The 13,173-nt window shown below is 40.3% G+C and overlaps 1 protein-coding gene across 1 annotated transcript; it reads right to left on the bottom strand.

Annotated features, from left to right (window-relative positions):
* Positions 1–6,481: 6,481 nt before the first annotated feature.
* iyd (iodotyrosine deiodinase) lies at positions 6,482–11,125 on the bottom strand. The gene is made up of 6 exons (XM_061746858.1): positions 10,991–11,125; positions 10,196–10,547; positions 7,469–7,666; positions 7,201–7,360; positions 6,867–7,023; positions 6,482–6,699 (listed from the first exon to the last, which is right to left on the bottom strand). The coding sequence occupies exons 2-6, from the start codon at positions 10,392–10,394 to the stop codon at positions 6,517–6,519; spliced, it is 897 nt and encodes a 298-aa protein (XP_061602842.1). The 5' UTR covers positions 10,395–10,547; positions 10,991–11,125; the 3' UTR covers positions 6,482–6,516.
* Between the last annotated feature and the right edge of the window lie 2,048 nt (positions 11,126–13,173).

The raw sequence follows: 13,173 nt of genomic DNA, 5'->3' as shown, positions 1-13,173 counted from the left end.
AGTTGAATAACAACTAATCTATGTTCTGCAGAGCAAACAGACATCCTTTCTGTTGAGGGTGTTCCAACAGAATATACAACTGACCATGAAACAGTTGTGGACCAGCCCAAACCCCTGAGCAGTTTAGGGAGTGGCTGTTGTAACTGGTAACATGTGATAAGCAATTGTCTAACACACAGTCAGCTCTTCAAGCTGACCCGATTCTGTTTTTCACATGAACAAAACTTAATCCAAAAAGGTTGATTAACCTCATATTTCGCTCCTCTTGTTCATATGAAACTTCACAGAATGATACAGGTAGTGAAAACACAGAACAGTACAAGAACAGTAATAGTCGGAATCGGAATCGTAATCTCAGTCATTATGTCAGCATGACTCAGTAATGAAAAAGTCTCTTCCATTCCTCGGACTCCTCTCCTAGTTTGTTGTCGCAAGTCAGTTTGGCTAGTCTTCTTCTTCAGGCCGTGCTGGTGAGATAGGCATCAGATGATTTCTTCAGCGGGCAAAGGTTTGAGTACCGCCCGACTTCCCGCCTACTCAAGCCTGGAATTTCTCTGCTAGCTTTCACTTCAACTGGTGAACGCAGTAGATCATTCAGCAGCCTTTACTGCTTTTGGTGTCCTGATCTGGACAGCAAAAAGGACCCGTCCTGACAGGTGATGACGTTTCACCACTCGACTCAGGATCCGGTCACCCAGTTTCAGCAGTTCCTGCTTTAGGAGAAGGAAGAGGAAGAAAACAGCAGCGTACAAGAAGACGATTCTCATGTACAGTTCAACTAATGGCCGTCATTCAGGCCATGGTTTTCTTGAGCCTTAACTTAACAGGCTATTAGTTCACTCCAAGAACGAAATCCATATGAACAACTTCAAAATGGATAGGTCCTTTCATGTTGTATCTGCAACATTTCGGAAAACTCCTACTAAAAAAATTTTTAAAGGGTATTTAGTATTTAATCCTCATGATGTATCATATGTACCCCTACTCCCTCCTGTTGAGCCATAGAAACTCCCTATGGCTCAACTTAGCCACCAGGGGGAACAACTTCCTTGGAAGCTCTGGTCTGCTTCACAGCATTATTTTGCATGCCGACAGGGGTGGGGGTTTCGTGTCATCAGACCCCCTCCTTATTGACTTCTCCCTGGAAGAGTCCGGCTGCCAGAGTCAGGCTCCCCAGATAAGTGGCCCTCCCACTTCTTGACCTTCGCACCCTGGCAAGTCTGCAGGTCTGACCCTCTAGGGACAAGAGGTCTCCATGTCCTTCAAATCCCCCCTCCCATCACCAGATTAGAGGGGGGCAAAAAACCTGTTAAATTCTGTCTTCTACCTCAGTCAAAGACTACAGAATTTCCTTATTTCAAAATGTTCTTATTTCAACCCAGGTAGGTTATGATCTTATTAAAGTATCACCACACAAAAACTGTCAGTGCAGCAACTCTCCTGCAACGTAAACAGTAGTCTTCAGTGAACTTATATATATATATATAAACAATAAGTCATAGTCACAAAACATCGGACTTAAAGGAGCATTCTATCAAATAATGTCTTCTCAACTGTTGTTGAGCTCTATTTTCCCCAAATCAAAAGAAATGCTAGAAAATTGTCATAAAATTGTCATAAAATTGTCAGAAAATTATCTCCAGATAAATCATGAGTACTTATAAAAGTCTTCAGGAGATTCTTAATCTTCTGTTTGCATGCTGCAACGCAAATGCATGCTCTTCTATGAAAACTTATAGAAGTCTTAAGAAAATTGTGGGATAAATTCCCATGTGTAAACTACACATAGACAAAAACCCACTAACATTAAACACACACTTCAGATCATCTACATGTGGGTTCGTGTGTTAGTGCATATGTGTAAATTACTTCTCCTCAAACTACACTAACCAAACTCAATTGGTGCACTTCAAATTGACTCCAAAACTAAATGATAGCAACACTGATCACAAATGTACACATTTTCAGCGTGAATAGGCTAGTATGCACTCAGAGTTTTTCTTTTCTAAAAAGATTGTTCAACGGGTTTGTTACTCCTCCATACAATCCAAGTCAAATACAGTATTACAAAAGTAATCTGCAAATTAAATGATGAATTAACCCAATTTAAAACTTCTATGATTCTATGCCCTCATTCAGGGCTTAGAATGATAGAACAAACTATATTTCTCCATTTCTACGTCTCCTCCATAAGGAGTGCTTCTCACTTCTCAGCCTGCAGCCGCTCGTAAACCGGAGCATGCTTTCACACACACACTCTCTCTGCAGCTTGGCCCTGCAAACTCTGCAGCTGTTTCACAAGGTCTCATGAATACACACACACAGACAGTGTCTCTCACATACACACACACACAGAGACACACACAGAGAGCTGCAGCTTGTCACACAGACACAGAGAGTCACACCCTGCTGCAGCCCCCCCACTTCTCCCCAACTTCACGTAGCTTTCTTTACCTTTTTCTGTCTCTTTCCAATTCCCCATCAAAACCATATTTTATTTTTTAACATTCTTCTATAGGTTCGCAACTCTTCTTGCTTTTTTCTTTCTCTCCTGTTAGAACCTTGTCCCGTTTTGGACATTTAATCAGTTTTTCTCCCTTTTAGTCTTAAATTAGTCCATTTACTTCTTTTTAAGTTTCGTATATTATTATTGCGCAACTCTGTCTCCATTTTTAAATTTGAGGACGTCTCCCCATCAATTAAGCATCTTTTAGAGATTATTTAAGCATAAGTTTCAGCTTAACCACGCGTCGCTATTTTTAGCCAGTTATTTTTGCTTTCTTAAGTTTCTCTCAGGACACAAGTTTCCTTTTTTAACAGTTTGGTTTTAGCCTGATCTTTTAGTGAACAATAATTTTTTCCTCTCAATTTTGGAAACCCCAAACATTGAACAGACAGTTTACTGTCATAAACATCAGACAAACATTAGACAAACATAAAACACAACCATTAAAAATCATTCCAAAGAAACCTCCTCTTGTTATTCTGTCGGGTCCGAAACCCCCGTGTTGGCCTTACGCACTGCCCCAGGCATAGTATTTTTAGAGGCCCCTATGCCTTCTATAAAAATCGTGTCCCCGACCTGCTGCCAATCACCTCTTTCACTAACCTTCTTGTTAGCACACAGAATTTCACTCGTATTTTACACAAAAATACTTCAACACCCTAAGTACTTCACTCGTATTTTACACAAAAATACGTCAATACCCCTAAGTATTTAAGTAAGAAAAGGTCTCACCAGTCTTCTAGTGCTTTCCCCTGGTTCGGAATCTCGTCACCTGGACCGGAACAGCGCAAGACCAAATCTGGGCCCGTTCCCAAAGTCGGAACGGCTGCATACAGCTTTCAGGTGGCCTCCTTTTGATCATACGCCATTCCGATCATCAGAGCTTGAGATCCCGGGTTTCGGCACCAAAAATGTTAGGTTTAACGAACATCAAACCCAGCTTTTAACAAAGAAAAACACCAAAGACTTGGAAATGATTTTTAAGGCCTTCTGCGCAGAAGTGAAGCACCGTCGGAGCCCTGCCGAGCAACACGGCTCTCTGGCTCTCGACGAAATGCTTGCTGGGTCCTTCTTAGCAGGAGGTATTTATTTGAGAAACCGACAGGCGTCGGCTATGTTAAGACAACCAATGGTAGACAGTGGATGGACAATGGGAGGTAACAAACAGATAAACAGGACATTTCAGTTGAATAACAACTAATCTATGTTCTGCAGAGCAAACAGACATCCTTTCTGTTGAGGGTGTTCCAACAGAATATACAACTGACCATGAAACAGTTGTGGACCAGCCCAAACCCCTGAGCAGTTTAGGGAGTGGCTGTTGTAACTGGTAACATGTGATAAGCAATTGTCTAACACACAGTCAGCTCTTCAAGCTGACCCGATTCTGTTTTTCACATGAACAAAACTTAATCCAAAAAGGTTGATTAACCTCACAATGAACAACAATACATTGGGAAAACAGTTACAAAACAGCAGTCAAGTGCTCCTTCAAACGTCTTTTGTAATATTTCAGAGAGGACGAGCTCTTTGCCAAGTGGGAAAAATCATTCCACAATTTAGTGCCCCTAAATCTCACCGAAAATTGACGTCTGCAGGTGAGAAATTTAGGAGGATGAAGATCTGAGGATTGTCGAGTTGAATAAGAATGAATATCTGAATTTAATTAGAAGTTAACGTAACATTAACGTAAAGACTCCACTTCTGACCTTATGCGTCACATTAACACACATCCTAGGTCACCCTTGTACAGACTCATTACTCTGGCACTTTAAAACCAACATGTTGTACATTTTTTCTTTTAATATTATTTGTTCTTTTGTATTGCAACAATCACCACAACATATTCCTTGTGTGCAATAAACATTTTTCTGATTTCTGATCTATAAACCTCCTCTTTGGTCTTCCTCTGGGCCTCCTGCCTGGCAGTTCAAAACTCAGCATACTTCTACCCTGACTTTATCTCCAAAGCCTCTAACATGGGCTGTCCCTCTGATGTACTCATTCATTCTTGATCCTATCCAATCTGGTCACTCCTATAGAGAACCTCAGCATCTTCATCTCTGCTAGCTCCAGCTCTGCCTCCTGTCATTTTCCTCAGTGACACTGTCTCTAGATAGACCAAACAACGTAGCTGGTCTCACCACAGTTTTGTACACCTTTCCTTTAATTTTAGCTGAAACTCTTTTATCACACATGCCACTTTTCTCCACCCGTTCCATCCTGCCTGCACACGTTTCTTCACCTCTTTTCCACACTCTCCATTGCTCTGAACTGTTGACCCTAAGTACTTAAAAGCTCCCTCTTATATAACTGACCTACTGGAACTGTATTCACCAGCTCGCCCGTTCAGATCAAATATGCAGAACTTACTGGCTATCCCTCGCACGCGCCTTAAGACTCGGGGTGACCCAACTTTCAAGGTTATGGCAACTAAATTTTGGAATGCTCTGCCTGCACTTTTTAGATCTATTGAGCCTGTGAGCTCTTTCAAAAGCCAAATAAAAACCTTTTTTTTTAACCTTTTTGAGCAGAGGGCTCTCAGGGTTCTCCCTGTAGTTTTCTCATAAGCCAGTTTTCTCATCATTGTATGAAGCTTTTGTTTTAGTTTTTTTCTTTTTAGTAGTGATCATTCTCAAATCTGTACTCCAGTGGCACTTCAATTCACCACAAAGTTTAACTTCTATCTTTATTCTGAGGGTAGTTTTTTCTCAGTCATTTCTGAAGACACAGTTGAGACAAGAAGTTTACATGCAGTTTACAGAAATAAACAAACTTTTACTCTCCGTGTCTGATTGGAATGTTCAGGAAGCCTTGCCTGTTTCAGTTAATAAAGGATTCAAATGTTATTATTATTATTCGAAATGTCTCAAAATAATAAGAGATTTTTTCTTGGGAACTTTTTTTAAATTATTTTCGTCAAAGAATGGTTTGGTATTGCACTGTTGTAGCCCAGCATGATGGTTGCTGGTTCGATTCCCAGCAGGGTTCTTTCTTTGTAGAGTTTTCTCCAGGTATCCTGTCTTCCTCTCACAATCCAAAAACATGAGTCTCAGATTAATTGGTGATTCTGAATCACCCATAGGAGTGAGTTTGTGGCTGTTTGTCTGTATGCAGCCCGGTGAGCTGGTGACCTGTCCAGGGTTTAACTTCCTTTCACCTGTTCTCCTTCACTTTTAGTTTAATTTGGATGTATACTTCGGGTCATTGTCCATTTAGGGGATCTTTCCATGCATAAGCTTTTTTTTTTTATATATCTTGAAATGTTGCCTCAATATACCCATATAATCTTCTTTTCCCGTGATTTAATCTATTTTGAGATGTGCACCCCTCCTTCCAGCAGCAGAGCAGCCCCGAGAAGATGTACCCACTCATGTACTTCACCTTTAGGATGGCGTTCTGATGCTTGCAAGTTTACCCCTTTTCCTTCAAACATAATGATGATCATTTTGCCCAAACAGTTCAATTTTGGTCCCATCAGATCACATGACACGTCTCCCGAAATAAAGATCTTTGTCCTTATGTGCAGCTGCAAAACTGTAATTTCTCTGTAATTCACTTGCCATGTGGCCTTTCAGCCTGTGTCAGAACAGAATTCACTCGTGGATAATTATACTCTCCTCTCTGTTCCAGCCAGCATTTTCACAAGATCCTTTGTTGTCGTTATGGGGTTCATTTGCCCATTTCAACCATGCAGACATAGAGGAATAAAAGTCTGTAAGTCAGTGTTTCCTTAAAGTATCAGGTGACAAGTGACTGTTGTGTTCACATAAGATTATCAGCCACAATGGGTTGTCTAAAAACACATAAAATAGAAAATATATAGTGATGTTAATAATATCACTTTTCTAATCATTTAGAAAGTTATGTACATAGGTGATCTCTACCAAAAAAGAACAAAAAACAACATTATTTTTATTCTTGGCAGGTTTAGGTAGCTGATTTTATAAGAAAAAAAACACCCCACAATTTTCCTTTTAAGATTTTATTTTCTCCGCAAATTGATTTGTTTAGATTTTCACCATAATATCATCCAGACGCTTGCGTTTCAAATCCGGCACAGTGGCATCAGTGGCAGGATAACCCACAGGGAGAAGCATCAGCAGCTTCTCGTTGACGGGCCGTTTGAGGAGGTGCCTGAGCTGAGGACCGCAGTTCAGGGGTGTCGATGTGACGGTGACAAGACCCACGTTCTGATAAACACATGTACAGGAAACATGATACTGATCTAACAGATCTAAAAGATTCAGCTTGTTTCATTTTTAAGAAGTTAGGAAGATCCCATATAATTTATCCAATGTTAGCTCTTAAAATCAAGTACTGCAGGGTTTATGTTTCCAGGGTTTAAATTATTCCTTACCTGAAGGGCAGCCAGCAGGATCCCGCAGGATATGGACACACTGATTTCATTGTAATAGTGTGTCTTCTTCTTGCTGTTTGGCACCATCCCATAGGTCTGTTTGAAGATGAGGATCAGATATGGAGCAACATCCAAATACTCCTTAATCCAGTTTGTCCTGTAAGATGAATGATGTTTTGAAGAACGGGTGAGATACATGTGTCCATAAAACCTGCATAAGGCTATTTTCTGCGATATATAAACAATAAAATTCGTTGGGAGTGGAAAGTTATCCAGCAGGACAAATGTAATGGTACAAATGCAGGTTCATGTAGCTCACCTTATGGATTCTCACCTTAACTTGGCCAGATCAGTGACCCACTTATCCCCCATCCTCTGGCGGTAGTTCATCTCCTCCTCCTCCTCCACTATGAGTCTGATCTGATGCTTCATATCCAGATCTGACACCACAACAAACGTCCACGGCTCTGTGTGTGCTCCACTGGGAGCCGTACCTAACCAGAGGAAGAGCAAAAAGAAAAAGATAATCAAATACTACAACCACATATTTTGGTATTTATCTGCAGGACAACATCTATATTGATTTCAAGGAAATGTCATGCCTGCGGTGAGGATGACATTGTCGATGACCTCTCGTGGCACTGGCTCGGGGCTGATGAACCGGACAGTCCTCCGCTGGTTCATCAAGGTGTAAAAATCCTTGGATCTCTGCAGCATCTTTTCCTCTAGGTAACGAGGTGGTGAGTAAGGCACATGGGCAAGGTCCTCCTCTTCATTGCTGTCATCCCAGTCATTATCATCTGAAAGGACAACGGGGAAATATAGACACCTGTGAGACGAATCTGACATTCAAAATCCAGTTGATCATAACAATATTTGAAATATGAGCAATGTTAGAAGAACAAAACTTTAGATTCTTTGTAATACCCTGCTATAAGATATAAATATGGACTTTGATTTTAATTCAAAGGAGCAGTTTTCTATCATATTGGCTTGGCACAAACTTAAACTTGCAAATTAATTACAATTACTGTTGGTATTTATCATCCAAGCAGCATGGAGAATTTAATGCCTGGAGGGCAAGCAGACTTGTAGTCAATACCGCATAAACTGAGACCAAGGCCCTGTCCCAATACTCCCCCTACCCCTCGCTTTCATCCCTTCCCCTAAATTTTACGCGTTCCTGTGAGGGTAGTGGTGTCCCAATTCCTCTTTTCACCTAGGGGGAGTGCAAATATCGAGGGCGAGTGGTTATGAATCTGGCCCTTCAGAGCGAGGGTTTTCAGATGTTGACTTCGCGACCGAGGGCTAGAAAAATTTCCCAGAAGGTTTTTGGTCGTCATTTGCAGACTGAACGGACTGAATCCAAAAAAAAAACATGGGGGACATTTCTTATTTTTTAGTGAATAAAATCAATATTTTGAGTTAGTTTCTGCATAAAAATGCGTTTTAATTGCATTTCTTAGATTAGATTTCATCTATTAAACCAACATTTATCTTCCTAAATTATTTATTTAAGCCAGCAGTAATTCTCAACAGAGCTGCAGGTTTCTCCCCCGGGACGACGGCGCAGCGCGATCACGTCTGTACGTGAGCTGCTGCTGCTGCTGCCGGGCCGGTATCATCATCGCCGAAAACATCGGATCAAATTTCTTAACAGGCAGGCGGTATTTGGATAAACTGAGCCGAGGTTGGGGATCTTAATGGTTATCTTACGCCTGAAAAAATATTAAAACGTAATAAAGTGACATATTAACAGCGCTACAGCTGAAATTAAAACAGCTTTTGGCTCTCAGCTTCCTGATTTTAGGGGTGGTGCTGAAAGTAGGGGTAGTAGGGGGAGTATTGGGACGGGCCCCTGGGAAGATTTCAAGTGCCCTAAAATCTGTCCCTTCTTTTTTAGGGGTAGTGAAGAAAAGAAGGGCGAGTGAAAGAAAGTAGGGCTAGTGAAGAAAATTAGGGGGTGTATTGGGATTGGGCCCAAGACACTACCAACACGAGAGAGTATCAAGACCAAGACAGACCAATACAGACCAAGTTAAGACCAAGACTAGTTCAGCTCAAGACCAAGACCAAAAAAAAACCTATTATTTTGTCATCTTGCATGAGTTGTAGAACATCAGCACCATCCTGGTTCAGCTGCTTAGTTTACATATGAGGTTGTATTCGACTGCAGCACAATAAAACAGACAGTGAATGTCTTATGTGTGAACTTACTATAATTTTTTTCATTAATCAGCTGAGATCAAATATGTGTGGCGACTGCACTACCGCTATTTCTACACTATTTGAAGATTGACTCCAGTGCTTTTAAGGATTGACATGACTATTTATTAGTCCCAAAGTCATCTAGGAAAATAACCAGCCTCCAACACCCCCTCCACCTCAGGAAAGTCTAATGAATAGTAAATCTTACTGATTTCAATTGTACTTAATTAGATGAAATGTGAATTTTAAATATTAACGATACACACAATTATTCACTTGAAATCGCATTATTTATCATTATAGTAGCCGAATTACACTGAAGAACTGGTGATCACAAGATTCTATCACCTTGGTGTGTGCAATGGCATCTCAATTATCCGAGTCCAAGACCTGGCGAGACCGAGACACCCGAGGCTGTGACAAGACCAAGACCACAAAAAAGTGAGCAAGGGTAAGCGTACAAAAATCTTTGAGCCGAGCTCTGTTGCATCTGTTTTTATAGAGGCTCCCCTTTCCAGATAGCAAAAAAAAATACCCATCTTTTTAAAAATCTTTCTGTTCTGTTCTTTGTTTCATTTATGTTTGTCTGCTTTGTTTTAACACACACACGTCACGGCTGAGGAATGTCATCACCTACAGTTTCACTAGTGTTGCCCCAGATTGCAAGAGGAATATAAATCTGACAAACAGGCAAAGGGCAGTGCCATTTTATCATAACTGCTTACAGATACAGTATGTCAGGCTGTGGTGATAACTGCCAGTTTGATAAAGCCAATAACATTTCCCCTCATTATCACCACTTGGCTACATGTTCATGTTTCTATTTTTACTCGTGTTTTATATCAAGCAATTAAGATCAACTTGTATGTAATTATCATCACGTATCATAACCCATGGCACCATTTATGATTTTGAAGCCACATATTAATCTTCCCAGGTTAAGTAATTGTACAGTTTAAATAAAGTTATGACTTAGTTTCTATTTTTGTATTTTCTATAAATGTGAAATGATTGTTGGCTGGATTCAACAGCTGCAGCTTAGATTATTTGCATATTGTACGTTTACATTAGTAAGAAAGCGTAGACTCTGCCAAATAAAGACGTATATGCACAGCTCTCACCTCCTCCTCCTGTTGTGATTTCAGAATCATCCTGTAAGTCCTGGTCCACCCACGGTCTAACGGGCGTTTTTGAGGCCCCTTTAGTTTTGCCCTCAGCTGTAGTGGGGGCCTCGGACTGTTGAGATTTCACCATCATGAAGCCTATCACCAAGCACAGGATCGCCGCTAGGACGGGCGTGAGGATGGACAGGAGAGCCATGACTGCCCGAGTGCAGAGAGGAGAGGAGCACACGGCCAGAGCACTGTTGAGTCGGCGTACCTCAGCTCAGTGCAGACCCGGAGCCATAAAACACTTATCTGGAGTGGATCTTTCTGCTGAGTCAGGTATCTGGCACATGAACAAGTTGCTCTCCTGAAAAAGAAAAAAAAAAAGGTTCAGACCAATATGAAAGAGCTTCAAGTCAGTTACAAAGTCCTGCTGTGAAGTTAATGTTCCACTTCCTCAGCAAAAGGGAAAGTTCTAAGAATAGAGTGGTTGATTTACGAGGAAGAAAAAAAGAGATTCCACAAATAAGAAAGCTATAGTATTTGGAATTCTAGTAAAAATAAAAATCACAAAAAAAAAAAAAAGGCAGGAAACAATCTGAATATGACCACTTTGTCTAAAATGTCCAACAGCAGAAAACTGTAAAGCGGCTCTTTGTTGTGCAGGACTTCTTTTCTTTTCTTTAACCAGGAATTGAGATTGAGAATTGAGATCAAAAACCTCTTTTTCAAGGGATTGCACTTACATTACCAACATGAGTCCATAACAATGTTTAAGGCCTACATGAACCTGTTGTGAAGCACACTCACCATAATAAATCGGCCGGCGAGTGTATTACGCGCAGCCTCGCTCTACATTAGAAACATTATGGATCCAGCTGCTGGGCTAAACAAATAGCTTACCGTTCATTCAATACAAGACTATGCCTGAAAGCAGATATAGAGACCTATATCTACACTCACCGGCCGCTTTATTCAGTACATCCTGCTAGTGCCGGGTTGAACGCCCTTTTGCCCTCCGAACTGCCTTAATTCTTTCCGGTATAGATTCAACAATGTGTTGGAAAAGTGTTGGAAAGTTATAAATGTCACAAAGTTTGAATAATCTCAAACTGGTTTCTTAAATATGAAAATGAGTTCCTTGCACTCCAGTTTATTTTTATTTATCCTTTATTTATCCAGGAAAGTCCCATTGAGACACAATATCTCTTCTGCCAGGGAGTCCTGGTCAAGATGGCAGCAGAAAAATAAATTCAGTTTCATATAAAAGTCACCACATTTTAATCCAAAAGAGCATATTTGGGATGTGGTTGAACAAGAGATTCACATAATAGATCTGCAACCAACAATCTGCAGCAACTGTGTGATGCTATCATGTCAATATGTAAATGTACTTTGTAAATGTACTTTATTTATATAGCACCTTACAGGTGAACCAAAGTGCTTTACATAATAAACATACAATCTGCAAAATAAAACAAGAATAAAACGAACATATAAAACATCAAGACCAAAGTATAAAAAAGTGTCGCCACACTACTGGGTATTAAAAGCCACCCTGAATAAATACCTTTTGAGTTTAGATTTAAAAAGGCCCAGGTCAGAGTTGAATTATTGAAATAAATGAACTTTTACACCATATTCTAATTTTCCGACCTTCACCTGTAGCTATATTATACATCCTGGCTGATGTGGACATACGTAGCATAGGAGGATATTTCAGTTGCTATTATGGTTGGCTGTCTGTACAGTCATGCAAGTTCAATGCAATTAAAGCACCTTAAACTTTAAATCAAAGCATTTTGTTTTTTCATGTGAAATAAATACATTTCTATGGAGTTTAGAGGTTTTCGGGATGTCCCTTTTTTTGGCGCCTGCGCTGCTGAAATCGGGGCGTCCCTTATTTCTATTACTGAAAGGTGGCAACCCTATCGGTCACCCCAGTGCTTCTGCTTTGACCTGGGGCACTTCCAACAAATGTTGGTTGGAGGATCTCAGAGCTCTGCCAGGCTCACCACATATGGACCAAACCTCTGACAAAATGTTTCCAACGCCTTCTTGAATCTATGCCAAAAAGAATGAAGGCAGCTCTGAAGGCAAAAAGGGGCCCAACCTGGTACTAGCAAGGTTTACCTATTAAAGTGACCAGTGTTTCCACAGGGAAGTAGATATGATCGTCATCAAAGGACACAGTTGGGATTTCAGGAGCACAGATTTGGAGGGTTTAGGTCCAAATTTCTGGAAATATGGCCAATTTAAAAAATAAATCAGACTCACTTCACTAATATACACTAATCAGCCATGATATCGTGACCACCTGCCTTATTTGAAAGTCATCTTCACGCCATCAAAAGAGCTCTAACCAGTCGATGGCTTCCTGGACCATCTGGTATTGGCACATTAGCAATAGATCTTTTGATCTCTGTGAGTTGCGGAGGGGGAATCTTTGTAGCTTTCTTTCATAGATGCCATGAAATTGGAAGTTTGGAAGTTGAATGAATGCTTCTGACACATTGTTGTGTAATCGAAGCCCTTCTTAAGTAGTTTTTATTTTACTGATGTTTTATTGGGAAAAACTACAACGTAGGGGAGTCCTGTTGCCATGCTGAGATGGATCATGTATATATAGAAGATTATACTTTCTCTTTTCTTCTTTAATTCAAGTGTTACTCACTTGTCCTGTCAGTGCTGTCCATTTTATGATTGATCAGTGTAAACTTGTCCAATCAAACATTTTCTAACGATTTTTCCAGATTGCACAGGCTAAAAAGTGCCAAAGGGTGCATAAAGATGCATAATCTTTAGGCATTTACTACGGGCTACTTTTGTTTGGTTTAGTGCCAGCAGGTGGTGCAAAAGATTTTTATTAAGTCAGAGAAATGTTTGACTGGGTTTTAAAATCTTTCGGTGGTGGTGATGCATATAATATCATATAATAATCATGTACTACTTCAAGCAGTCGTACATGAATTAATTTAATTAAATAAACATGT

This window comes from Cololabis saira, chromosome 18 (assembly GCF_033807715.1).
Source record: "Cololabis saira isolate AMF1-May2022 chromosome 18, fColSai1.1, whole genome shotgun sequence".
In the NCBI taxonomy this organism is placed as follows: domain Eukaryota; kingdom Metazoa; phylum Chordata; class Actinopteri; order Beloniformes; family Belonidae; genus Cololabis; species Cololabis saira.
This window is presented reverse-complemented; position numbering and strand designations above follow the sequence as displayed.

Coding starts and splice junctions, on each gene's coding strand:
- iyd (XM_061746858.1), bottom strand. CDS start 10,394: ATGGCTCTCCTGTCCATCCTCACGCCCGTCCTAGCGGCGATCCTGTGC. Junction 7,024..7,200: donor ACTGATCTGGCCAAGTTAAG/GTGAGAATCCAT, acceptor TTCATCTTACAG/GACAAACTGGATTAAGGAGT. Junction 6,700..6,866: donor TCCTGCTGGCTGCCCTTCAG/GTAAGGAATAAT, acceptor TGTGTTTATCAG/AACGTGGGTCTTGTCACCGT.